The 27,778-nt window shown below is 43.3% G+C and overlaps 1 protein-coding gene across 1 annotated transcript in view; it reads right to left on the bottom strand.

Annotated features, from left to right (window-relative positions):
- The window catches only part of SRP68 (signal recognition particle 68), a 70,854-nt gene that overhangs the window by 16,985 nt on the left and 26,091 nt on the right, over window positions 1-27,778 (bottom strand). The window contains exons 5-12 of the mRNA XM_030208223.1: window positions 26,178-26,260; window positions 24,219-24,328; window positions 23,867-23,949; window positions 17,128-17,268; window positions 10,870-10,968; window positions 10,377-10,441; window positions 4,484-4,643; window positions 2,832-2,926 (exon numbers count right to left, since the gene is read on the bottom strand). Of these exons, the coding sequence (XP_030064083.1) occupies window positions 2,832-2,926; window positions 4,484-4,643; window positions 10,377-10,441; window positions 10,870-10,968; window positions 17,128-17,268; window positions 23,867-23,949; window positions 24,219-24,328; window positions 26,178-26,260 (836 nt within the window). The remainder of the gene's footprint in view (window positions 1-2,831; window positions 2,927-4,483; window positions 4,644-10,376; window positions 10,442-10,869; window positions 10,969-17,127; window positions 17,269-23,866; window positions 23,950-24,218; window positions 24,329-26,177; window positions 26,261-27,778) is intronic.

The raw sequence follows: 27,778 nt of genomic DNA, 5'->3' as shown, positions 1-27,778 counted from the left end.
CCAGCACTAGGTGGACTTCTATGGTCTGTGCCCTGATGGCGGCCTGGATAGATATGGATGGGTTTTAGAACAAGGACAGTGCTGGGCAGACCTCTATGGTCTATGCTCTAAAAACAGCATGAACAAATCAAGATCAGGTATACATGCGTTATATCACCTCATATCCATACCTTTAAGTAAAGCGAAGATACTTACCTGTAGCAGGTAGTCTCCGAGGACAGCAGGCAAGTGGGTTTGCGATCCGCGCTGGCCCGAAAACCGGCATTTAGAATAGCATTGACCAAAGTGGACAGCTGCCGCACCAAGTTCTGCAAGTGGATGCTCGTGAAGAGCTGGTATGATTGTATTCGGGCAGCAAGCATGGCGGCCTGACACATTTTCCTCCCAAAAGAACCCAAGGTCCTAGCTTCTCTGCCTGGGGGGCGCCGAAGCATAGTCTCTAGTACTCTTGGTTCTTTTGAGGGCAGAGTCCACCACCATGGAGTTTTGTGTGGGGTGACATCAACCCAGGCTCCCCGTGGATCCGATATTGGGACTCTGTCTTCTTCAGGACAATGAGAACAGAGGGGGCGCTCAGTTTCGCATAAGGACTTCCATGAGTACCTTATGCAAAGGAGCTGTCACACCTCCCTAGGTGGAGAGGTGTAGTCCAGGACCTTAAGCATCTCAGCCCTGGGCTCATCCTCCACGTCTATGGGGAATGGAATGGCCTGAGTCATTTCCTGCACAAAAAGATAAGGAGAGGCTCTCAGGAGGAGACAAGTCTCCTTTCAGGTGGAAGGGAAGGTTCAGAGGGAATCCCAAAGGACTCATCTGAGGAGAAGTACGTGGGATCTTCCTCGGTGTCAGAGAGTATTTCCTTCAGTGACTTCCGAGACCAGACCTGCCTTGACGCCAAAGACCCATGGTCTCAATGGCGATGTCGAGGGGCCTATTCCCGCACGGACTGCGGTGAAGCTTCCTCCATCGGCGTCGATGGGGAGTTGAATTGGGTGGCAGCTGATACCGGAGCCGCAAGCGGCGCCAAGCTCAGAGACCTCACCGCGGGTGGAGGCCCAGATATAGCTGCAGCAGACAGCAAGGTAGGCGCGAGCACCCCCGATGCCGGTGCAGTTTGGTGCAGCAGTCCTTCCAGAAGGGCTGAATCTGCTCGTCGAGAGCCGTCATCGGAAAACGCTGTGGGGCCGGTGGAGCAGTCAGTGGCAGAACTACCTGGGGTTTGGGAGCAGGAACTGGACTGTTGGGAGACTGATGCGCCGGCAAATCTTGTATGGAGGGGGAGCGGTCCTCCAGGCGTTCTCGCTTCTTGGGTGCAGATGTATTCGGTACCCCGGAGCTCCTGGTTCCATGTGTCGAGGGAGAACAGTGTCAGTGCTTCTTAGCCTTCACTTGATGCACCTCACTGAGGCTCCTTGGTGACGATGAGGACGTCATCGAATCCCCACGTCTCCTTGGGGTCAGGTGCGATGATGGACGGTCCCGGGGGGCCAGCATAGCAGGCGGCCTCGAGGCGGGTGGAGACCCACTTGACGTCTCGCTGCTCCCAGTGTGTCAAGGTCTCAGCAGCCATGCCTACCTCCATTCCCGACGTAGATGCCTCCCTCGATGCTGATGTTGAAGGACCAGACCGAGCCCCAAAAAGTGTCTCTCTGGGCTTCTCGAGCCAGTTGAGTCCTTTTCTTCATACGAAGACAAAGGGCACAACGGGCCGGTCTATGGTCGGGTCAAGGAACTGAATACACCACGAATGGGTATCTGTGCCCGAGATGGTCTGGTTGCACAGAGAACAGCGTTTGAAGCCACTGGGAGTCTTCGATGACATGAAAGGGAAGACTGCCCTAGCCAAATCAAAAAATGCAATCGTGCTGAAAAATACGCACAAAAAGGAGAAAACCCGGCCGAGCAGGCCTAAGGACGGCCGCAACTAAAATAAAAGGAAACTTGACGTGGGTCAAAAAATAAACCTAAGAAATAAAAGCAATTTTTTTTTTTTACTATACTAAAGAAAGAAAAAGAAGAAAATTCAGGCAAAAAAGCCGCGAAAAAAGAGGAACTGAAGATTCTCCCGGGCGATGAAGCGGAGCCAGGAAAACAGCTGCTGCTCCTCACACAGGAAAAAAAAAGTAACTGAGGAGCGCAGCCATGTGGCGGGTGGGAAGGCACTCAGCGCATGTGCAGTCGGATGCGCAGCGCGCTAAGGCTCTAGCAAACTTTTTTGCTATTCAATTTGCCGGTTCCCGGGCCGGCGCAGATCACAGACCCACTTGCGAGGATTATTTCAGCCTGCTTGTCCTCGGAGAATGAGTTTATCTACTTGGGCAGACTAAATGAACTGTACAGGTCTATCTACCGTCATCTACTATGTTACTATATACTATAGTGAAATTTCACCTATCACATGAATTAACATTCATTCTACTGATGCTCCATCACTGTGTGAATGCAGACCCCGAGTACTACTGGATTGGCTTTGTTATATTTTGCACTCAATCAGAAGAGACTTAATTTAGGTGGGCTGGTCTGAAAGGGTATTTGTTGATTGGAGAATAGGAATGTGTGTGCAGGCTGTAACATGGTATTTACTTTTAGTGCTTAACTGTTAGACGGCACTGAAATTGCTGGCACCGCAAAATTAGAAAGTGTAGATAATGCAGATAAACAGGGAAAATGACCACTAATCACATGACAGTCTTAAAAGGAAGTTCTTTGGACACAGCTGTAATTTGTTGAAATGCAAAATAGCATGCAATGTAACAAATTCTCAGAGCAACTTCACATAATAGTTGACCTCAAGACCACTCCTTGTCTGCCCCCTTCTTTCTGCTTGTTACCTGTAAGCTTTATACACTAGTGTCTTCAGTCCAGTTTCCTTCTGGAAATTCTTGTCCTCCTCCAGGCCAGGAAGTTGTATCAGCTCTACAAGATTCTGCAGAAAAACATCTAAAGTCAATCCCCAGACTCGTCACTCCTGATCTTTTAACTCAATCTCTATGGTCTGGCCACTCCTTCGGAACCTCCTAACTGCTGAACCGCTGGGAACTAGTTTCTGTCTCACAATTAGTGGGGTGGAAGGGTGGGAGAAAATGTATTGTGGCTTTTTTTTTAATCTAGATTAAAATGTGTGCTTTTTTTTTTTTTGCAAAATCATAGAAATTAAAAAAAAAATTGGACTTGAAAGTTACAAAAGAAGAAATTACTAAAACCAGTGTAGGGTTTGTAATCTACAAAGTGTTTGCACCAGATCTTTATGTCATTAAAGTTTTGTATAAAAGTGAGCTTGCTTTCTCGGTCCAGACTATTTTAGGGATGTATTCCGTAAATGCATTACTGGGTTTAACCAATATACTGAACTGCAATTATATGCATCTGATGACCATATTTTGTTTGATGCAAACTTGCTGTCAGGTTTTATTTGAGAAAGACGGATATGTGCAACACAGCACTTGTAAACAAAAGTATGACTATGTGCATGGGTTGACAAAACGTATTTATGGGCCACTGAATCCTTACAGACCAAGTCTGCTACATTTCAATCTTAATTGTACATGATGTACGGAGGGATTCTTACTCTAAGCTTACTTGACTCTGCCATCATACCAGCAACCTGCCTCATGGTTACTTTGGCTCTGTAACAAATGGGTGAAGTTCACTATTACTACTACTAAACATTTCTAGAGCGCTACTAGGGTTACGCAGCGCTGTACAATTTAACAAAGAGACAGTCCCTGCTCAAAGAGCTTACAATCTAATAGACAAGTGAACGGTCGGTCTGATAGGGGCAGTCAAATTGGGGCAGTCTGGATTCACTGAACTTAAGGTGCCGAATGCAGCAAAGCTTCAGCAGTATTAAAATCATCTAGCTACAGTCTGAGTAGTCTCATCCAGGACAGTATAATGCTTTCCCATTGTGCTAAGTGACAAGCAGTACCCTAGATAACAAGTTTCCTGATGTACTATTTAAGATAAGAGCTCAAAACAATCTTTGGTCCAAGGAAAATTACTGGAAGCATACATAAGAGATGACTGATCTTGGCTAGGATTAAATAAGAGCCTTTCTTCATGCATTCACATGGTTCAGGGAACAAGAGGCTTTTAAATGCAGGACAAGAAAAGGTGTTCTTGCACCACTGAAGAGCTACACCTACTGTATCTGAACGCAATTCCGCTTGAATTTCTGAGAAAAGCATGAGCTAAAGCCAAATCCTTTCCCTTCTTTGCTCAGATAACAAAATTTTAAGTACTTCGAATTTGTTTTAAATAATTTGAGAACCTTGAGTTTGTGTGTCAGGAGGCATCTGGTGATTAGTCATTTTCATGATCAGACAGGATATAAAAATTAATCCAGGAACTGCCTATTACTTTTCTCAACAAAATTTTTATCCAACAACACACTTTTTATATTATGAAGGAAAAGACTAAACTTAGGATTTATAGAGTGAGAACCATAGAAGAGGAAATCCAGTTTCCTCTCTGCCAGGTTTACCTGAAGGATGATATCATAAAGACGGATAAGGTCCTGAGGTCGTGGGGTGCGTTTTCCATCATCCACAGGTTGGTGCTGCTGTAGCAGTGCTTTCTGTAGTGCCTTGGCCATGCTCTCATTGCGCTTTATAGCTGTCGATAACTTGATGTAGGTCAGATAGCTGGAAGGAGAAATTAGGTCTTACCTGATAATTTTCTTTCCATTAGTCCTTCCCACTATTCTAGAACCTGTGGGACAGCTGTGTCCATCAACCAGCAGGTGGAAATAGAGAACTGAAAACTGAGCTGAGACATCTCTGGGCATCCAGTCCAGCTCCTTAGAATTTACGTAGGCAAGCAGTAAAGGAGAAACTCAAGAGTAACCACAACAACTTTAAACAACTCGCTAACCTAACACTAACCAGACTAGTAAACACATGTGGACCTTTCATCTCTGGGCAACTTGTACAGAACAAGAAATATGCAGGAAGCACCATGCAAGGTGACAGTTATTTGACCCATACTTCACACCGACTAAACATCTCAGACACCTCGGGCAGGCCTCTGGAATAGTGGGAAGGACTAATAAAAAAACATTATCAAGTAATACCTAATTTCTCCTTCCATTACACAGCTTCCCACTACTCCAGAACCTGTGGGATGTTCAAAAGCAATCCCTAGAGCGAGCGCGATCCTAGGGCTGCCGTCCCAAGGACCAAAGCCCCAAAACTGGTTTCCAAGTAAGCTGCAAAATCCACCCTGTAGTGCTTGGCAAAAGGTATGCAGCTTTCACCACACCACCACCTTGCAAATATCCGCCAGTGACAGTATGGTAGTCTCCACCCAGGATGTCACTGTATACCCTGCAGAATGAGCTGAGGAGCCTGCTTCTCCACAATTATCGCCATCAGCCAACTAGCAATAGCAGGTTTGGAAGCCACAAGGCCAAGCCTCAGTTTACCGAAACGCACAGTGTCAAATTTGCGAAACCCATTTGTGACATCCAGATATCTAATGAGGACTCTACACACAGAGAAGCTTCAAGGAAGAATACTGGTTCTCGTTGTCCTTTCTGCGAAAGGGCTGAAGCTCCACAGATTATTTCATCTCAACCATTGATGCCACTTGAAGTAAGGAACTGTGCTCAGGGAGGACCCCCCCCCCCCCTCGAAAAGTGATGAAAGGGATCCTAACGAGAAAGCCTGAAGCTCCAAAACCATGTGTGTTGACACGACACCAAGAACGCCATCTTTAGTGTAAGATTTTTCAAGGAGGCCTTCCAGAGTGATTCAAAAGGAGACTTCTAAAGAACCCAAAGGACTAAATTAAGGTCCCACTCTGGACATGGCATATAAAAGGGAGGTCACAAGCAGCCTGCTCCCCACAAAAATCAAAAAGACATCCGGGTAAGCTGCAAGAGATGTCTTCTGAAGTCACCACTGAAACAGGCCAAAGCTGCAACCTAAACTTCTAGAGAACCCAATGCCAATTCTTTCTGAAGACCTGCCTGAAGAAACACTAGGATGTGCACGATCTGAACACGAAAGGGAGAAAGTCTGAACTCAGAATACCAGTCCTCGAACGTCCTCCATACCCTCACATATGCCATGGCTATTGAAAGCTTCTGAAGCTGAAGCAAGGTAGCAATAGTCAAATCAGAATAACCTTTTCATCTCAACCAAGCCCTTTCAATGACCAAGCTGCAAGGCCAAAGGGGCACAGATCCTCTATGAGCACTGGACCTTGCTTCCGTAGGACATGTACCCCCAGTTCAGCAGCTGAATCAGGTCCACGTACCATGGCCTCCGTGGCCAATCCAGGACTATGAGAATTATTCGACCCTGGTGCAATGCAATCCTTTTCAACACGCAGCCGACCATGGACAAAGGAGGGAAGACATACATCTCCAGTTAGGGCATCGATCCCTATCTAGCCTGGCTCTTGCAGATGGCTGAAGAACTTGGGCACTTTGGCATTCTTTTTGTCGCTATCAAGTCCAGAAGTGGAGAACCTCATCATTCCATTAACAGCTGAAACCACTGGCTGGATAGTTCCTATTATCCCTGCGAGAAAGTCCACCTCCACATTCAAGGACCCCACGATGTGAACTGCCAACAAGCAGAGAAGACTTTCTCCAACTGACTCATGAGAGCGGCTGCCTTCACCACCATCAGAGAATGCAGGTCTCACCTTACTAGTATTGTCTGAGGGGAAGAAAAAAAAAATCAGACTGGGCCACTCTGCCAGAAAGGGAGCAAAGTTACATACTGTCCTGAGCTCCAAGTGACTTATCAACCACAGAGACTCCTGTTCCGTCCAGATGTCCTGTGCCAGATGGAAAGTGTAATGAGCTTCCCGACAGACTTAATATCCGTTGTAACCACCTTGCATTATCAGAAAGGAAGCTCAGACAGTCGAATTTGAGTGACAACCATTACTGCATACTCTGGCAACCAGCATTAAAGGAAGGTAAAGGTTGTATTTCTGTGTCACTGGAGACCAGTGGCTGACAAAAGAGTCCTTTAAGCCCGCATATGAGCCCTTGCCCATGGTACCACTTCCATCAACACTGTCATTGACCCCAAACCTGGATGTAGTCCCAGACCCTGGGCCTGCCTTGATACAGAAGACAATCTGTTGAACCAGCTTTGACCCCCCCTGCACTCAGTAAGGAAGATCCTTTCCCATGCTGTATCAAATAGCTCCAGCATCTACAATGGAGTTAGTCTGCTCTTCTCAAAATTGATCACCCAATGACAGCAGAAGACTGACAACTTTGTTCATTACCACCACGTTGTCCAAATAGGATGCATGAATGAGCCAGCCATTGAGATACGGGTGAACTCTGATTCTGTGGCACCACCACCATAACTTTAGTCTTGCCACGGCTCAAAGAACATTTACCAAAGGGCAAAGCCCCGAACTAGAAGCAAACTGAGGCTATGACTGCTGGAGGGTGTGAACGACATGAGGAAGGACCTAGCAAAGCTGGAGGAATGCACCGATATTTGGCAACTAAGGTTTAATCCCAAAAAATGCAGGGTCATGCACTTGGGTCGCAAAAATCCGAGGGAATGGTACAGTATAGGGGGTGAAGTGCTTCATTGTATGAAGGAAGAGCGGGACTTGGGGGTCATTGTGTCTGATGACCTTAAAGCTTCCAAACAGGTAGAAAAAGCGACTGTCAAAGCCAGAAGGATGCTTGGGTGCATAAAGAGAGGCATGACCAGCAGGAAAAAGGAGGTGATAGTGCCATTGTATAAGTCTCTAGTGAGACCCCATTTGAAGTACTGCTTGCAGTTCTGGAAACCACACCTACGGAAAGATATTAACAGGATGGAGTCGGTCCAGAGGGCAGCTATGAAATCAGTAAGCGGTCTTGAATGCAAAAATTATAGGGACGGGCTTATGAACATCAACATGTATACGGTGGGAGAGAGGAGACATGATAGAAACGTGTAAATATCTCAAGGGCATTTATGTACAGGAAGAGAGCCTTTTTCAAATGAAGGAGAGCTCTGGAATGAGGGGGCATATGACAAGAGGGAACAGGCTTAGCAGTAACCTAAGGAAGTACTATTTCACAGAAAGGGTGGTGGAGGCGTGGAATGGCCTCCCGGTGGAGGAGTCTAGTACTGTTCCAGAATTTAAAAAGGCATGGGATAAGCATGTGGGATTGCTTAGAACAGGAAGAATTAGGGGTTACAGAGAATGGGCAGACTGAATGGGTCATCTGCCTTCATGTTTCTATGTTTCTAGTGTCTACGCGAAAGCGGGACACATGGAAGCAGTTGTTTAGACCTTTCAGATTTAAGACCGGACAAAAGATGCCATCCTTCTTTGGGACAATGGAGTACACAGAGCATTTGCCTTGTCCCTGTTCAGCATGGAGAACTGAACAATGGCCTGCAGTGCCAGCAAAATCTACGATGGCATGAACCTCGACCGCCTTGTTTCCCTTTCGACAAGGAGACTGCAAGGAAAGAAGCGACCGGGCGGTTGAACTCTCAACTTGTACCTTTTGTAAGAATATCCGGAACCCACTGCTCCGATGTGATTTTGGCCCACTCCTCCTGAAAACGTCCTCCCACCAGAGGAAGAATGGACCAGCCTTGCATCATTGCAAAGCTCTGAAGGCATAAGGCACTCTAGCTGACTATGAGGACCTCCTGTCCACACAAAAAGGATGGGCATGCTTGAAAGCAGGACTTCTGACTGCATTGCAGACGACCAGGCTAGTACCGTCTGCCATCTTGAAATAGAGATAGAGAGTCCCCCTGAAGATGGACTACTAGAAGATTTCAGCATATCCTCCAGCTACTGCTGTGGCTTAGTTTTCCCCAGTTCTTTCACCAAGATAGTCTCCAATTAGCCACTTGCCAAATCTGAAATACGCTGTGCCAACTGTTTCCTCTGCATCCCAAGGGTTCCCAGCTTGCACACAATGCAACATCCTGGAGAGTCCCACAGCGGGAACATTGCTTAACTGCTTGTCAAGTGCAGCACACAGTGTCCCAAAGCAGCGAGTCAGGATCCTTCCCCTGCATCAAGTAGAACTTCCAGCACTCCAAGCTACTCTGAATAAAACTTTAATGGGACTTCTAGTGTCAGCTGCTTCACCCCCCCCCCCCCCCATATCACAGTCTCCACAAGTCTTACCACATCTGAGAAAAGCTAAGGAGCGATAGTTTGTCCCACGCTCTCCAGCAAATCTCTTCCCATTATTATTATTATTTTTTTTAAGATTGTGCTGGAAAAGAAGAGCTCCACAGGAAACAGGAGGTGGGAGGGAAGAAGTAAATTCACAAGGCACCAGACACAGGGATCTGAAGACCTCCAGATATGATTCTGCAGACTCAAGCCACCTGCAACGCTCAACTGGGGGACCAGCTGACCTACAGGATCAGGAGCAAAGCACCGAGAACCAGAGACTGAAAAGTGAGTCCATCCACCTACTGGATGGCAAGAGATATGCCTCAGCTCAGTTTTTAGTTCTTTACCTCCACCTGCTGGTTGATAGACACAAATATCCCACAGGTTCTGGAATAGTGGGAAGCTAAGTAATGGAATGTAGCATTGAAGCAGCTTATAAAGGAAATCAAAAGCTTCTCTTTTCAGGTCAGTTGATTCTAATCAATGGAAGATATGAAAATCCCAGTTCCTTACTCAAAATAGTATCTCCCACAAGAGAACTCCTAACATAAGGTGCTTCAGTTTCTTAGGGTCACCAGGAAGCCGACAACAGTTATACTCTTATTACAGGCCCTACTCAGCAATTTGCAGAGTGACATTCACTTCAAAGAAAGTCATCTGCCCATTTTCATTAAAAAAAAAAAAAAAAAAAAAGTTCAATTATCAAGGTCTCAGGGGAAGAGGGGGATACAAGGCTGAAAGTTCACTTAGGGCTACCAATACCCTAGCATTAGCCTTGGGGTCTATAATTTTGTTTCTTAACAGGTAAAATATTAGAAAAAACAAATACCACCTTTATTTTTATTGGTATTATTTTTTAATTTCTCAACAGTGGACTAACATGGCTATCGTTATGTATGGGGTTGGGGGGGGCAGATACAAATACTGCAGCTTTTTTTTTTGGCCCTTAGCTTCTTGAGGTTTTTTTTTTCTTTTCTGAACATTACCCTTACAGTTAAGTGCCTCAGCCAACCCCCACTCAGGAACCGACAAGAAAGGCTGACATCTAGCAATGAGCTGCAGATTACTTCAGTAATTTTAATGCTGTAGTAATCTGCATACTCATGGATTATAACATATGAAAATATTTTTGGATTGCTAAATTCACAGTAGTGTTGTGTGCTGAACCGGCTCTACTGTGTGGCTTTGTACATCAGCTCCTAAATTAAGTCTAAACATCTTTATTGAGGGCTACCCTCCCCACCCTTTTGCTACCTCTTTACCTGTGCAGATATTGCAAGTTGGACACTTTCCCCTGCTCCCCATCCACGAAGTGATCGCGCTGCTTCTACATGAGATAAAAAGTGGGATTATCTTAAAGAGAGAAAAGGACCGGATAAAATGCTACACAGAGTTAACGTTACTGAACATTATTTCTAAGGGAGAACAAGGGTGAATTCAGAAGAGACAAAGAGCATGCAGCAGGTAATGCTGAAGCTGATTTAAAGAGAGGCACAATCTGTGCTTCCAAAAAAAGGTTCATACTCAATCTGCACATCTTACACCACTATTGGTTCCGCTTTTGCTTTCTGAATGAGAGCGCCTTACACAATACCACCACCACAGAGAAAGGCACAATGCTGTTGCCGATACCACTAATGCAAATATCCATGGAGGTGCTGTGATTGACAGCCATAACTGGGTGACAGCACAGTGCTTAATGGTAATACTGCTAATTACAGGAGGTGCAGTACTACTAGTGTGCGTTGTACTTACTGGATCCATTCTCAGCTCCTCCCGCACAGCCTGAATAGCGTCACGACATTCACTCAACAGCGATTCAAAGAGACGCTCCTTGGTCTCCTCATTTTCCGTCTGAAAGGCAAACGGATGAAGTTCTTGGTTAGAGATTGTCAAATACTGACTCTACTTAAATTTTACCCTAAATATAAACATGTGCTATATGTTGTATCATAAAACATTTTGTCATAATGCTGTACTTTGGAGGAAGAATTTCTGGGCAGTAGGATGCAATGACCTTCCTGGACAAAAGCTCATCCTTCTAAATTCTTATGTACTGCTGCCTGCCTATTCTTCTCTCAGTACAGGATTTTACTAAAGAAAAACATTGGCTTTCAAGCTATTTTCTGGTTTTGATAAACACATCTAAATTCCAGCTTTGTTAAAATGTTAACTTTTTCTGATCATCCTGCACAAAAACAAAAGTGCTTTGGAGAGAAGACAAGTTTGTACTAAGATGTAAAGGTTTCACAGCACACAGAATCTATTTGGAATACGTGGAAATGCTTCAAGATTTACAGTTTTGTATGGCAGAAGTGAAAGGCCACAGAGTGCAGTTAAATATACACCTGGCAGGCTACATTTCATGTAATTCCTAATTTTTTTTTTTTTTTTTTGGTTGCCTCCATTCCCACAAGAAATCTTTTTATCAGGGGACTTTCACTTATATATGGGTCGGGTCAGGTCAGGTGATATGTTTACTACCCATTTACAAAGTGACCCTTATTTATCCACCTCAGAAAGTGAAAGAAAGAATTAACTACATCATCCTGGGATTTCAACCTTTGATCACCACAGATTTTACAGGCAAATACCTAACATAGTAAATCATGGCTTCTAAATTATTGATTTTCAAAAGTTATAAAAAAATCAATTCATACACTTGTTCATTTCTCTTTGATGGCTATTTGACACAAGGATTATAAGATACACGAACCGTTTCAGATTTTTTTTCTTCATTTTTAATAATGAACTTTACTCATGCAAATTTCGGTTCCTGGCCTCTGGTATATTAAGCTCTATACATGGGTTAGAATTCTCTACCACCTGGATACAGGTTAACATCCTCATCCTCCTCCTAGATGAGACACTGGACTACATAAGTATTAGAATAGAGCTCAATGTCCTTATACCCTTCATAGGGCCGCTCAGCATGCCTCAAACTCCAATGAGATTTACTTATTTTGGAATGCAGCAATATGCAGGACACTTCTGCACCTGTTCAGTAACTGCTTATCAATCAGCTTTACATTTTGAAATGAAACAGAAGTACAAATTGAAGAAAACAAAATACCCTCTTCGACTCCACAAAGCTACCGAGCGTACTCTTGATATTCCTTCATTTCTCTGCTGTTTGCATCCGGACTGGCTTGTCTGCTTGTAAGACTTCCAGAGTGTCTTAAGTTTGTTCTATGTAGGATTCCACATGCGGGCATACAATTCTGCTAAGAGCTGTGACTTCCTTCTGTTTACACGCTAAACTATTAAAATTAAATGTGCTGTGAAGAGGGGGCAGCCCATGAACCGATATAATTTGGGATTTCCCCCCAGATTATATATCGCATGAGATTTCCACATGGAAATCGAAGTGCATTCCATAACAATATGCATAACCTAATTGGTTAACAAGCAATCATCACTAATTGGCATGCATTAGAATTTATGTGCAGAACTGTGTAGGCATATTCTATAACGTGCTGTGTGTAAATACTAAGTCACATTGTTGAAAATGGGGAATGGCCTTGGGCGTTTCTAAAATCTATGCACGTTATAGAATACACCTGGTCTGCTCCTAATTTAGCTGTCTTAATTTACACCAGGTTTTACCTGGCATACTAAATTTAGTCACATGAACAGGTGCTCAGTGTATTCTATAAACTGTGTGGAAATTTAGGCTTATTCTATAAAGTATGCCTGCATTGAGGAGTACTTTATAGAATGCATATAGAAGTTGAGGAATGATATATATAAGAATCTAGACCTTTGCGGGCAATAAGACCCTAACAGCATAACATTACCCTGGCTTTAGAGACCCAAAACAGTTTTTAAGACACACAATTGGGTTACCGAGGTTTAATACAAAGTCTGCTTTTTATCAAAGGACAGTGAGTGAACTTAAGTTCTTTAGGGTAGCAAAAGGAGCTGTCTACACCAGGCAAGGAATAACACACTGGGTGAAGAAACTACATAGCACCCAGATACCTTCTATCTTAACATTATCTAGGGGCCCTTTTATTAAGCTGCATAGGCACCTACGAGTGCCAGTTCATAACAAAACGCCAGGCTACCGCATGGACCAGGTGGTAATTTCATTTTTTATGCATGCCCGCTACCTTAAGCCAGTGTTTGGAGTATCCCAAGGTGCCCTTTTATCTCCTAAGTTTATTTAATTTGTATCTAAGGCCAGTTATTGATTTTGTTACGGGTTGCATATTCACACTTTTGCCGATTATATTCAGTTGTATGTCCTGATATGAAGTTGATCATCTTGAGAAGCACCTAAGTTGTTATCCTGCTTGAATACAAACAAGCTCCAATTAAATACAAAAAAAAAAAAAAATATGGGTTCATAGCAACAACTATTCTTTCCCTGGTCCTGCATTATTTTGGGATGGCTCCATCATTACAGCTAAGGATCATAAGCGTAGTCTGGGAGTTGACTCAGATGCTGGGCTAACCTTTGAATTTTATATCAAGTGGTCAACTCTTCTTTTTTTTATTATTTTTGCCAGCTTCACTCACTACATTTTTATTTTTCCAACTCCAGATTTCACTCAATTAGTGTATGCTTTTGTGATTTCATGTATCGATTGTAATGTTTTGTTTGTGGGTTTGCTAGTCAAGAACTTGAAAAGGCTTCAACGGGTGCAAAATGCTGCTGGCCGTCTTTTATTTAATTCCACCAAGTTCTGGAATATTACTCCACTTATTTTTGCACTGGCTGCCCGTTGACAAACGTTGCACTTTTAAAATGCTGCTGCTGGCTTGTAAAGTTTATCATGTAGCCCCAAGAACTTTGTTGAAAGCGCTACCGGTTTACATACCTTGTTCTTTACCATCTTTAAATGAGAGATGTTTCTTCCTTACTTCTGCAAGTTCTTTTAGGCTTGCGTGCACTTGTAAGCATGCTTACTCTGGTTCTTTGACATTTTTATGGAATAATCTTCCTCAATCAGTTAGGAATATTAATGATCTTTTAACTTTTCACAGAAGTGCTAAAACATTTTTGTTCAGATAGATAGGTTCTTTGTGCTTGATATAAATCATCATAAGCTGGTATGAGATGCAAGTTTTTATTTTTTTTGTTTGATTTATTGGTACGACTTGTTTGATGTATTTATGATTATGTATGTATTTTTTGTAACCCGTTCTGAATGTTATTGGTGGAGCAGGCTAAATACACAAATACTGTGGATAGCTCTACTCCTGCATGTAAGCCAAACACAAATAGTTCCTTCCGGGACAGTAGTGCAATAGAGAAATATATTGGGCATAGTTGCAGTGGGCCTGACATATGCTCGAGCAGCTTTCCCAACGGCTTCACACGGGAGTCCAACTGAACTCTGCTCTCTTTTCAAGACTGAAAGGATCCGATTGCTGAAGGAGTGGGTTTGATTTAGAAGCAGGGATGGTTGCAGCTGGGAGTAACAGTCGAGAGACAAGTCTGACTGCATATTTTCCTTTAAAGACATTTCAAATACAAGGGATTACAAAAAAAAAAAAAAAAAAAAAAAAACCACCACAAAACAGATCAACTTTGTATGAACACTAAATTAGAGTGGGGAAAGCAAGTAAGCTATAAAAGATTTTAGAGCTAGTAAAAATTTCTGAAACCTGAAGTCCTCTATTTAAAATAAAAGTTAGCCAAATATGACACATGTGAAGAAAAACCTAAAGAACAAGTGATCTTGTTCACCCCCACCCCAGCAGGATATATTTACTACAGCTATAACAAATAGGAAGTTTTAATATTCAGATGAATATGAATAGGCATTATACAATAGCCATACTGGGTCTAGCCCAGTATCTTGCTTACAACAGTGGCCAATCCAGGTTACAGGTACCTGGCAGAAACCCTATTAGTAGCAACATTCCATGCTACTAATCCAGCAAGCAGTGGCTTCCCCCCATGCCATATCAATAACAGTTCCACAAAGGACCCTGTCCAAACTTTTTTTTAAGCCCAGATACGCTAACTGCCGTTACCACATCCGCTGGCAGCGAGTTCCAGAGCTTAATTATTCTTGAGTGAAAAAAATATTTCCTCCTATTTGTTTTAAAAGTAATCCCATGTAATTTCATCAAGTGTCCCTTAGTCTTTGTACTTTTTGGAAGAGTGAAAAACCTATTCACTTCTACACCACTCAGGATTTTATAGAACTCAATCAAATCCCCCTTCAGCTGTCTCTTTTCCAAGCGGAAGAGCCCCAACCTCTTTAGCTTTCCTCATGTCAGAGGAGTTCCATCCCCATCATCATTTTGGATTGGCTTTGAACCTTTTCTAATTCCACTGTATCTTTTTTGAGATATGGCGACCAGAATTGAATGCGATACTCAAGGTGAGATCGCACCATGGAATGATAGAGGCATTATAAAATTCTTTATCTTATTTTGCATCCTTTTCCTAATAATTTCTAGCATCCTGTTTGCTTTTTTTTTTTTTTTTTTAGCCGCAGCCACACATTGGGCAATTTCAGCGTACCGTCTACAACATCATCTGATCTTTTTCTCGAGTGCTAACTCTTAAGGTGGACCCTATGATATGGATTGTTCCTCCCAATGAGAATTACTTTGCATTTGTCCACATTAAATTTCATCTGCCACTTGGCCCAGTCTTCCAGTTTCCTAAGGTTTTCCTGCAATTTTTCACAAACCCGTTTTGACTTTGAATAGTTTTGTGCCATCTGCAAATTTAAATCACCTCACTCGTCATTCTGTTTCCCAGATCATTTATAAATATGTTAAATAGCACCAGTGCCAGTAAAGATCCCTGCAGCATTCCACTATGCCCCCTCCACCATTGAGAAAAGTGGCCATTTAACCCTATCCTGTTTTCAGTCCGATAACCAATTCCTAATCCACAGAAGGACATCGCCGCCTATCCCATGACTTAATTTTCTCAGGAGTCTCTCATGAGGAACTTTGTCAAAAGCTTTCTGAAAATCCAGATATACTACATTAACTGGCTCACCTTTATCCAGTTTATTTACGTCTTCAAAGAAATGAAGCAAATTGGCGAGGCAAGACTTCCCTTGGCTAAACCCATGCCGATTCTGTCCCATTAAACCATGTTTGCCTATGTGTTTCATAATTTCCACTATTTTCTCTGGCACTGAAGTCGGGCATACCGGTCTCTAATTTCCCAGATCACCCCTGGAACCCTTTTTAAAAAACTGGCGCCAACATTGGCCATCCTCCAATCTTCAGTTACTACAGATGGTTTTTAACAACAGGTTACAGATCACTAACAAATCAACAATTTCATGTTTGAGTTCTTTCAGTACCCTGGGATATATGCCATCTGATCCAGGTGATTTATCACTCTAACTTGTCAATTTGACTCAATGTGTCTTCCAGGTTCACCAAGAATAGTCTTTTTAAATCTAAGGGCCTCATTTACTAATTTGCATCCATGCATATTAATATATATTAAAGTCAAGGGCATAGTTAAAAAATAAGCCTTATGGAGAGAATAATGGGGCTTCCATTATTTAAAACATGTTAATGCGCATTAATGTAGTTTGTAAATAAGGCAAACATAGTTTTCCATTTGTTCCTGCATACCTCAACCCTCTCAACAGTTCTGCTTTTTTCATTTCATAGCACTGTGTTACGAGTTGTGTGCCTGGTATCAGTTACAGCAGAAACTAGTAAAAAGGAGGAAACGGAACATGAAGGCTCCATGACAGTCCATATGAGCAGTATGGGTACCTCATTTTCTACATTTACTTGGAAGAACCAACAGGATCATTAATACCCTATTTTATGCTTCAAAGTATGTGGAAAATTAAATACTCACAAATAAACCCTCATAAAAAGTACTAAGAGTGTTGTCGCAGCCTGAATTTCAGGGAGAGAATCTGGTCAATTTAAATGCTTCTACCCAAGGCATAAAAAGTTAAGACAAAATCAGTTGAAACGGCACCATCTGCAGGACAAAGCGCATGGCACTACCTGCATTATCACCTGGACAGTCACCTGTTCAGTACCTCCTCCACTATCCGTGTTCTTTACCTGTGCAATGGCAGCTTCATTGTCAGCCAGTCCCAACAAGAAGATCCTCACTTTGTCGATCTTCACAGGCACCGCTCGGCCTCTCCACTCCACCTCACTCATGGTAGCAGCCTTTTTGGCTCTAGTCTGGGTGATCAGTGACTGCAAGTTGCACAAACAGATAAAAAGGCTCAGAAGACAAAACAAACAAAGGCACCTTTGAATCTCTTTCTTTTATTAATGGTCTGCAGTGCTGCCATTTGGTTTCCACATCACAGGTTTATATTTTACAAACAGATTTACGAGCTCACCCACAGCAGCCCTCAGGGACACATCTCAGTTAATTACGAACTTAAATTGTCCCTGGCAGCTTTCTTTTAAGGAAAATTAATACTAAACCCATAACTACCACCACCACCACCACCCAGCAAGCTGTGCAAAGCCATGATAACCATCACAACAGTCATTCGGAGAACGTGCATGCCAGCTCAAAGTATCATCACTGCCTGGATTGTTCAAAGAAAATTACATCTCATTTAAAATACTTGAATACTGGGAAAGAATGAAGTTCAGAGAAGATTACCTTGCAGATTTTGAGTTCTTATTTTATTACTGCAATGGAATATATGCAGGGTGCAAAGATATGCTTCTAAAAAAAACTACAAACTGCCCAGAATACAGCTGCTAGGCTAATTTATGGTACATCGAGATTCGAAAGTTCAAGACCACTGCATGAGAAACTGCACTGGCTTCCTGTCAAGGACCAAATCACTTTTAAAATTTGCACTCTGGTGCATAAAACCATCTACGGTGAAGCCCCAGCATATATGGACACCCTAATCAACTTGCCACCTAGGAACTCTCACAGATCAGCTCATTTGTACCTAAATCTCCATTACCCAGTGTATAGTGGCCTCAAGTACAAGACCACCTACGCATCCACCTTCTCCTATATTAGCGCTCATTTGTGGAAGGGTCTACCTAAATTAGTGAAACTTACTCCTGATCACCCGACCTTCAAAAAATGCCTCAAGACCTTTTTATTTGGAAAAGCTTACGCTCAAATCCCGCCTAGCATCTCTTACTTCTGAACTGTCTCTGTCAAGGCATCATATTGATCACCACTACTCTCTCTTTTTCCCTTCTTTGCTTTTACCCTCTCTTACACTTCTAAGAAATTGTTTGTTTGCTGACTTGATGTATGTTTTTACAGACTGTTGCAAGCCACATTGAGCCTGCCCGTGGGTGGGATATGCATGCTATCCTATATAATAAAAAGCACCTCCAACATTCTGAAGCCAGCAGCCTTGCAGTGAAGCCTGAAGTGTTCGTAGGCATCATAATAGCTCCGCCCACATTCTCAGCCGATTCCATAAAAAACACCTCCAACGTTCTGAAGCCAGCAGCCTTGCAGTGAAGCCTGAGGTGTTCGTAGGCATCATAATAGCTCCGCCCACATTCTCAGCCGATTCCAAGGCAAGGGGAGGAGTAGGGAAACACACGGAGCGTGTTTCCCTACTCCTCCCCCTGCCTGGGAAACAGCTGTCACTGTGCCGCTCCCTGCCACTTCAGAGCAAGTGGCAGGGAGTGGCGTAACAACCTCTCCTCCCCCCCCCCCGCATCAACAAAGCAGTCGCGTACCTCTGCTGAGCTGACGGATCCGAAGTTCTGTTCTCGGCTGCGGGGCGTGGCTTCATGATTGAGCATCAGTGGAAGTTTGTGCGCGCGTCTGATGTCAGACGCACGCACATAGACTTCAACATAGGCTCAATCATGAAGCCACGCCCCGCAGCCGAGAAAGAACAGAACTTGATCCGTCAGCTCAGCAGAGGTACGCGACTGCTTCAGGGGAGGTATTTCGGAGGAAAGGGTGGTGTACAAAGGATCGCGGTAGGGGGGTGCAGGGGACATCAAAGCGGAGGGGGGGTTTTGAATGTGAGGGAGGGGGTAGTCTGGAACGCGGTGGGAGGGGCTGGACGGCCCTTGAACTGGGGAGGGAGGGAGGGACATATGTGTGGGTGGGTGTGTGGTTGTGCTTTGGGTGGGGCCCTTGAACTGGGAGGGAGGGGGGTCTGCAACTCGGGAGGGAGTTCTGCAACTCAGCAAGGAAAGGAGGGGGAGGGGTATGGAACTCGGGAGGGAAGGGAGGATGGGTGGGAATTTACCTTGCTAGCGCCCGTTTCATAGCGTTTCGAAACGGGCCTTTTTTACTAGTAAATAAATAAATATTGGACAGCAACTGAACTCAAAACCTTTACATTTTTCATTGCTATATCAGTTAAACATCTGGAGATTGACTTTTCAACAGGCTAGATTAAATAAAAGAAGGTACAGGAATTAAGGTGAAAAGCAGATACCAAGTATATTCAGACTTGCCTTTTAACTCTTTAATTGTACATTGTAAGCCACTTTGAGTCTGCTTTATGTGGAAAAAAGTGGGGTATAAATGTTCATAAATAAATAAATACTTTTGGAAGAAAGGGAACTCAACTTTACAGAGACTGGGGTCTCTATAACTATAGCTTCCTTTCTTACAAAGGTGGCATCTAGTAAGTTAACGCTAGCAGCTTCCTGGAAGAAGTGGGCATCCCTTTTCATAAAATGCAAGCCAAACTGATAACATACATATACCACACACACACATACATACATGATGGAGAAATTAACAGCTATCAAGGGGAAAGCTAGGGTAAAGTGGGAGAAGATCTGGGTAGCTTTTAGGGAGGTTAACTTTGATTATTTATGTAAAAAGAAGCTTCTATTTCAACTGAGGGATCTGATTAACTGAATTTATTTGGTGGATTGGGGGAGGGGGTACTTTGATAATTGTTTTCCCAAAAGATTTTTTCAAAAATAATGGTGATTTCAAGTGAATGGATGAACTATTTTTGTAAAGCTTTGGTACTGCAAATGTCACTGTTTGGTTGTTTCGAAGAAAAAAAAAACCAAAAAACAAAAAAAAAACAACAATTCCAGATTCCTTCCAGAACAGGGTTACCTCCCTGGGAGACCTCTGGAACTGGAGGATCTACAATGATCAAAGCTTCCGGGATCTTTGTATTGACTGCTGGCAACTCCTCCCTGTGAAGCAGCCTTACCACAGTAGGATCATCGTAGACTTAGGAGTAACATCAGAAAATAATTTTTTTTCATAGAGAGGGTAGTAGACACCTAGAACACCCTTTCAGGAGAGGTGACAGAATCAAAAATGGTGAGCAAATTCAAAAATGCACGGGATAGAGACCGATGCTGCCTAAATAGGAAGAGAATGGAAACGCAACACAGCCGTTGAGATGTGGTGTTAGGCGAGAGTAGTGGGAATTAAGGCCGAAGCCAGAGAGACTTTTATGGTCGTGTCCTGCAAAAGACAGTTGAAGTTCAACAACTCCAGTGTTGTAGATCACATTGTTATGTGCTGAGAGCGAAGGTGCTGTGCAGCTCAGTGGGGATGGGAAAACATCTTGGTAAGTTGAATACTGTCAGCAATACTTGGTGATAATATGTGGTAATAACCAAGACTTCATCACGTTTTTCTGCCAAGTGGAGACTTGACAACCAGTGTTTAATCATGGGTGTCTGGGGCCCATGCAGAGTGGTGGGTGTTGCTCTGGCCACCTTGCAGGTCTTTATCTACCATCATTTACTGTATTACTTTGTCTCCCACTGGGATTGGCCCGTTTTCTACCAGACCCATATGGGCCAGCCCCCTAATAGTAGCAGAACCACTAGTCTGATGAAGCAGTTGAAAGAACTAAGATTCTGTCATCTGCAGAGTCCAAGTGGGCCCTTTTTACTGCCCTGCAGAGAAAAGGAGGCAGTATAGAAACATCTGATCACTAAGAAACAGACTAACATTGAAAACGCTCTGTGAATGAGTAGCACAAATTCTGAAGAAAAAGGTTCTCCTGCTTCCAGGGGCTTGTGGGTCAAGTGACCCTGAAACTGCTCTTAGGGAAACTGACTACCTTATCTGTTGTCTGCTTTCAGCTAATGCAGGTCCTGTTAGACAAGGAAAGGCTGCATGCAGCACAGACGTTCAAACTGGCCAACATTTCCACCTCTCCTCTGTGAGAATGTGGAGAAGCTTCTGTCTGCTGCGACCCCAATGGAATATCCCCCAAACTGAAGCCACCAAAAGGGCCTCCCTGACATGAATTACACTGGCCTGCAGCACTGCGGTGGCCACAACAGTAAGCAACACTTGGGATGCTCTGCCAGTGCCTCCATGTTGTTACTTGAGCTCAACCCAGTAAGAATGTCCCAGAACAGTGAAAAAAAAATTAGATGTGGCTATACTTTCTTGCTTATTGCCCAGGTACCAGAAGAAATTCAGCATTGAAGAGTCACTGCTGAGTTTGAAATTTGTATCAAAATAAGCCCCCTTCCCCTCAAAGAATCAAACCAGCTCTGAGCCCAAAGGGACTGGTGCTGCTCAGTATTGTTCTGCTCCTACTGCACTTTTTTTATTTTAATGAAAAACAGACCAGTAATAGCTGAGCAAGGAAGGAGAAATGAAGAGGGAGGGGTAATCAGATGACTCATATTCCCCACAGCAGAGAAAATATTCTCCTGCTAGTCCCCCTACTCAGGAGCTGCACAATTTGCCTGTCATCACTTACTGGAGACAGAGAATACTGAGGAGTTACCTCTGCACTGTGCCCTTGTAGGCCAGAATTTACAACCTTTTGTTCTGTCTCCATCTGCTGGTGGATGGGCGAGACCCACAGGTTCTGGATTGGTCTGGTGAGGACACTAAGCAATTACAGTATTTGTGAGGGAGTGAGTGATATTGTCAGGTTTCCATAATACTCCCTCACTAGTGTTGAAGCTGAGCCACCTTACAGCAGGTGGCAGGGCTCAGGCAGAGAGATGGCTAAATGTCCTGGGGCAGAACAGATCAGGGAGGCCCTGAGAAAAGACGTCTCCAGGAGGGACGCACTGAGTGAAGTAATCTTCCCAGGGTGTTAGCTGGGCTGCAGTTCTTGTGGGGCATCCCAGGGAAGCAAGGTTTGCATCTGGTGTTAAGAAGTAAATGCCCAAGGAGAAGATATAGAAGACTGCCAAAAGGTGAAAGAGTTCATCTTTATTTATTAGGGCAGACCCTGGTCCTGGGCGTTTCAGCTGGAACCTGGCTTGGATTTATGTCCGAGTAATTTGAACTGTGAGGAAGACTGGCATGACAGAACTGTTGAGATGTGGAGATAATTGTCAAAGTGGTTGTTGTCCAGGTTTGAGCCCAAGTCTGTGATAGGAACAGACTGTACTACTTTGCTTGTTCAATAATAAAGTTCTTCCTTTGGCTTACACTATATCCATCCTGCATCTGTGAGGGTTTTATGCCTGTCCGTCAGCCATGCTGCCACAGTATTCTATAAATCTGTGTGTAACTGGGCACCCTGCCTATATTCTGCCAAGACTCCACCCATGTGAATGCCTACCTTCAAACTATGAGCATTGCATTTAAATACCAATTTATTTTTTCAGGTAGCAGGCAAAAGCTTGGCTCTTCAACCAAGCCTTTAATGGAAGTAGTAAATGGCTGCACGTTTACCCACACCTACTCTAGCTAAGATAATGTTCAAGCACCTTTCGTTAAATTAATCCCCTTATTTTCTTACTCCTGTTACTTTTCTTATCTATATGTTCCATCTTTGCTTATACTCTGGGCAGTCTTTGAAAATGTTTTATTGAATAATTGTGTTGACATTGTAAGTAGTATACTATACCATACTTTGCATTGTTTGAATTTTTACTGCTATAATTGCCTATTGCTTATGTATAGAATAGCATGTAGCTGGAATATTAGCATTTACATGCTTATATGGTGCACCTAGTGGCATTTTCATCATTTGAGTTCTTGGCACTTGCTTTTAGAATTACCTCCAAAATGTGCACATTTGAATATTTTAGAAAGAGTAATTAGACCTATGAAGCTTTTCTGAAAGCTTTATATTAAGTCAGTTAATTCCTTTCAGTCCACAGAATTACAAGCTGCCATGAACAAGCATAGTTTTCCAAGACAGTGGATATTTGCTCCAATCCCAGCTATACTAGTCCCTGCCAGGCATGCAGTTAATTATTATTAGCATTTGTATAGCGCTACCAGACACACGCAGCGCTGAACACCTGATACAAAGACAGTCCCTGCTCAAAAGAGCTTACAATCTAAATAATACACAGACAGACAAGACAGTTACAGGTGAGGGAAGTAATGGGTGAGAAGGAAGGAAGGGACAAGGGGAAGGCAATTGAGTAGTGGCTAGGAGCTAAAAAGCAGCAGTGAAAAGGTGGGTTTTCAGCATAGATTTGAAAACAGGTAGAGATGGAGCTAGACGTATAGGTCCAGGAAGTCTATTCCAGGCATAAGGTGCCGCGAGAGAAAAGGAGCGAAGCCTGGAGTTAGCAGTGGAGGAGAAGGGGGATGACAAGAGAGATTTGTCCAGTGAGCGGAGTTCACGGGGAGGAATGTAGGGAGAGATGAGAGTGGAGAGGTAATGGGGGGCTGCAGAGTGGATGCATTTAAAGGTCAGTACGAGAAGTTTAAACTGAATGCGGAAGCGGACAGGGAGCCAGTGAAGTGACTTGAGGAGTGGGCTAGTGTGGGTATAACAATTCTGGCGGAAAATAAGTCGTGCCGCAGAATTTTGGACAGATTGGAGAGGAGAATTAGAAATGTCAACTTTTCTGAGTTTCTCTCCTATAGTTTAGAAGGGGGAAGGAATATGTGCATGTTTAATACCCATTGTTGTGGGCATCTTACCTCCAGTTTTTCTGCTAAGAACCCTTCTGTTCCCCCAGATCGGAGACGCATCTGCATTAATTCATTGATGGCAGATTGGTCCCCTGAGAAAGAAAGAAAAAATGATCTTGATATTGCTAATCATACTGTATCCTCCAGTTTCAGAGAAATGCAAGCCTCTCCAAGATACTGTAAAATACTGGACACTGTGCTAGAGACAAACCCCCCCCCCCCCCCCCCCCCCCAATTCATTCTTTACAGCAGCTGGGAGAATGGGAAACTGGGAACCAACACTGCTGTGACTCCTAATGAATAACAGACTACTATGAAGTATTCTGGTGGACAAACTTTGGAATTTCAGGTGATCACTCACCAATGTTGTAAGCACAGTAGCGAATGTTGGGGGAGATCTCCTCCACTCGCTGATTGTACAGCACTGCCTGCTCTTCTGTAAAAGCATTTGCTAGTTTCTCATAGATGGTCCTGTAGAAGGAATGTTTAAAAAAAAAAAAAAAAAAAGTGTGATAAAATGAAACTTAAAATTAAGGAATAAGTTTACTGCATGAAAGGGATGGGACAATAGTTTGAACCATTTCATAATCTATGTGGGGTTATTTGGTGGCCCTTTTAATGTTGTTCTATTGATTAGAACTTTCAGAATCAAAATTTTATTTTTTTTATTTTAGTTACATTTGTACCCCGCGCTTTCCCACTCATGGCAGGCTCAATGCGGCTTACATATACAGGTACTTATTTGTACCTGGGGCAATGGAGGGTTAAGTGACTTGCCCAGAGTCACAAGGAGCTGCCTGTGCCTGAAGTGGGAATTGAACTCAGTTCCCCAGGACCAGAGTCCACCACCCTAACCACTCCTCCACTCCATCAGAGGCGTAGCCAGGTTTTGCTGTCAGGGGGAGCATTCTTTTGTAAATTAGCCACTGGTCAGTGTCCGACAGGCGGCAGTGCCAGTATTGTTGATCAGGTGCAGTGACTGTGGCCGGAAATTATTAATACAGGCTACCTGTGCTGCATCTCACCTACAAGGAAACTGGAAGTTACATCAAGAGGTGGGAGGTAGCAGAAGTCCCAGGACTAGCCAGAGCAGACAGCCTGTCTTAAATGCAAGTAAAATTATTCAAATTGTGACCAATCACCTCAGGAATACTCCTTTCACCGGTAGAAACTTTGCTTAAATCAGATGGACTTTTGTGTGGTGACTCTACAGGATGTGGAGCCCATTAGTCATGAGCATTTTTATTTTTGGTGACAAGGGCCACCAAAGGCTGCCCTTGCCCTAGAGCCTACTTTCAAATAGGGCCAGACAGTTTATGAAATAACACAACACAACCCTGCAAAAAGACACTAAAACCTATACAGAAAACTTACCACACCATAGCAGTCCTAATCCACCTATGAAAAGCTACTACTATAAATATTACACTGGGCCCTAGAGCACCTGCTACTGGGAAACGAACAAGCTGGACTGTTACAGATTCTTACAGACACCACACACTAGCAGAATATGGACAGACCCTCACCTGATACAAAATAGGGGACCACAAGAAACATGCAGACAAAAACTGAAATGGAGACCCCCCCCCCCCCTTCCCCTCAAGAAAGCCAGACTATAAAGGGCAATATTGGTAAAAGAGAAACAAATGTATTGTCCCCTGTACTTTGCAAAATAAAAACATTTTAAAAAATTGTGCCTGCTGTGTAAAATGTACATCTCAGTCCTTAAAGTATTACATTAAGAGGGACATAATCGAACGGGGCGCACAAGTTTCCTGATGACAACCCCCCCCCCCCCCAAAAAAAAAAAAAAAAACCAACCATTATTGCACAATGAAAACCTCAAAACAAATGTCACCAAAATTAATGACATAGGGCCCTCTACAGTAGTTCCCTAAAAACTCTGCCCTTAGGATCCTTAATCATATCTGGTTTTCAGGAGAATCAAAAAGAATATTCCTAAAGCTATGAAATGTATACACTTACATAAAAGCAAGGTTAATTTGAGAACTGATTATTCTGAAGATCAAGCATCTCATAAACAGTTTATATACATTTTATGTGGACAGGGGAAAACAAGGAGAACATTTGTCATAGGAGTTCAGTCTTTATGTAATACGTGCGTTTCAGAAGATGCAACATCTATTGGAATACCTGTATAAAAGGCTCTCAAAAGTGTTGTCCATCTGTGGAAACACAGTGTGCACATGGAGCCCAAGTGAGGATATGAGAAAGTTCCACAGAGACAGCTTTTGTACTGTATTAGACTACATTACATTGAGTTGCTGACTGCAAGGAATACACAGCCAATGGAACTCACTTGCATTTGTTGAGAGACTCCATTGCTTCTTTCCACTGCTGCTGCTCAAAGTGGAGCATTCCAGTGAGGTAGGCCATGTACGCCTGCTGGTCAATACAAAAAGAGAAGAAACAGTAATGGCTACAATAGAACTTCATCTGGATTGTTTTGTCATATGCTTTGTGTACTTTATTTTCTGTCCTGTCCAATACTACCAGAAGAAACAAAGAATAGGGATAAAACAATTGGCCTTTCAATAAAATTCAACCAAGGCTCTCAAAGAGAAATCTGTTTATTAAAACATCAGTTGTAGCAAATCCAATATTGCAGGACCCAAGGTCTCATTACAATAGTCAAAGACTTGACACACCTGCCTCAGGAGTCAAATGATCCACTGGTTAACAAGCACAAATGTACTTCGAAGTGTGTGAATTAGATTCACAATGACTTATCCTATTAATGAGTCATCTTGATTTTCTGCAAGGCAACCTTGTCAGAGTTCCCTGGTATGGTGGGCTGAACTGGGTCCCTGGGGCAAGTTGTGCTGGTCCCAAACTAGTTAGTGGCCTAGTGGTTAGAGCACCGGTCTTGTAATCCAGAGGTGGCCGGTTCAAATCCCGCTGCTGCTCCTTGTGATCTTGGGCAAGTCACTTAACCCTCCATTGCCTCAGGTACAAACTTAGATTGTGAGCCTTCCTGGGACAGAGAAATATCCAGCCTGAATGTAACTCACCTTGAGCTACTACTGAAAAAAGTGTGAGCTAAATCTGAATAAATAAAAATAAAATAGTTAGGGCAAGTTGGAACCTGAAACCCATGGGTCCAGGAGTGGAGTGATAGCATCTGGTATCCAAAAAAATAAATCACACCAGGGTGCCATAGTGCACACTTACGAACTGGCAGGAGACAAAGAGGAAAATGCAGGCCACAGCTTGCAGGATAGTGCTGGTGGTTGGAAATCAATAGCCAGGGCTGTGGAGTCTGAGTCAGCAAAAATGTACTGACTACAGCTTTAAAATAAAAATGACATAAAATCATAAATTTACTATATATATATATATATATCTATATATAATCTCTTTGTTCTGGATCCTAAGTACTAAGTATATTTACCAATACTATAGATCCAGAACAAACATTTAAAGCCCAATATCAATAGAAGCCAGAGTAGTACAGTAGAAAAATAGAGGAGTGGGGGTTGAGGGTTTGGCACTGCCCTGTCAACAACCCAACTAACATTTTCTTAACAAAATTCCCGGTGTCTTCAGTCCCTTCACTGAGGATTAACACACTGTGGCTCAGTGAAACCCCTGCTGCCACATTTGAACTGGAGGAAGCAGCAGGCATGGAGAGTGATACGGAGGACACAGAATGGGAAGAGGCATGATTCCTGCCCCCCCCCCCCCCCCCAACTAATTCAGAGCAAAACAGCGCAACAAAATAAGGAAAATGTTTTCCTCTTGTTCTTACACATTTTGGCTAGTGCTCAATGTTTCTAAATGTTTTTCCACTCCTCTCAGTAGGAAGTCTGCTGGCAGAATGAAGCTCCAAAAGATAAATATGTACAGTATAGGTCATGTAGTCAGTGAGGTCAGAAACAGAGCCAGAAGTCAAATCAAACT

The sequence above is a fragment of the Microcaecilia unicolor genome, chromosome 6 (genome assembly GCF_901765095.1).
Source record: "Microcaecilia unicolor chromosome 6, aMicUni1.1, whole genome shotgun sequence".
Lineage (NCBI taxonomy): Eukaryota > Metazoa > Chordata > Amphibia > Gymnophiona > Siphonopidae > Microcaecilia > Microcaecilia unicolor.
The sequence above is the reverse complement of the archived record's forward strand: the minus strand, read 5'-3'. Positions and strand labels throughout refer to the sequence as shown.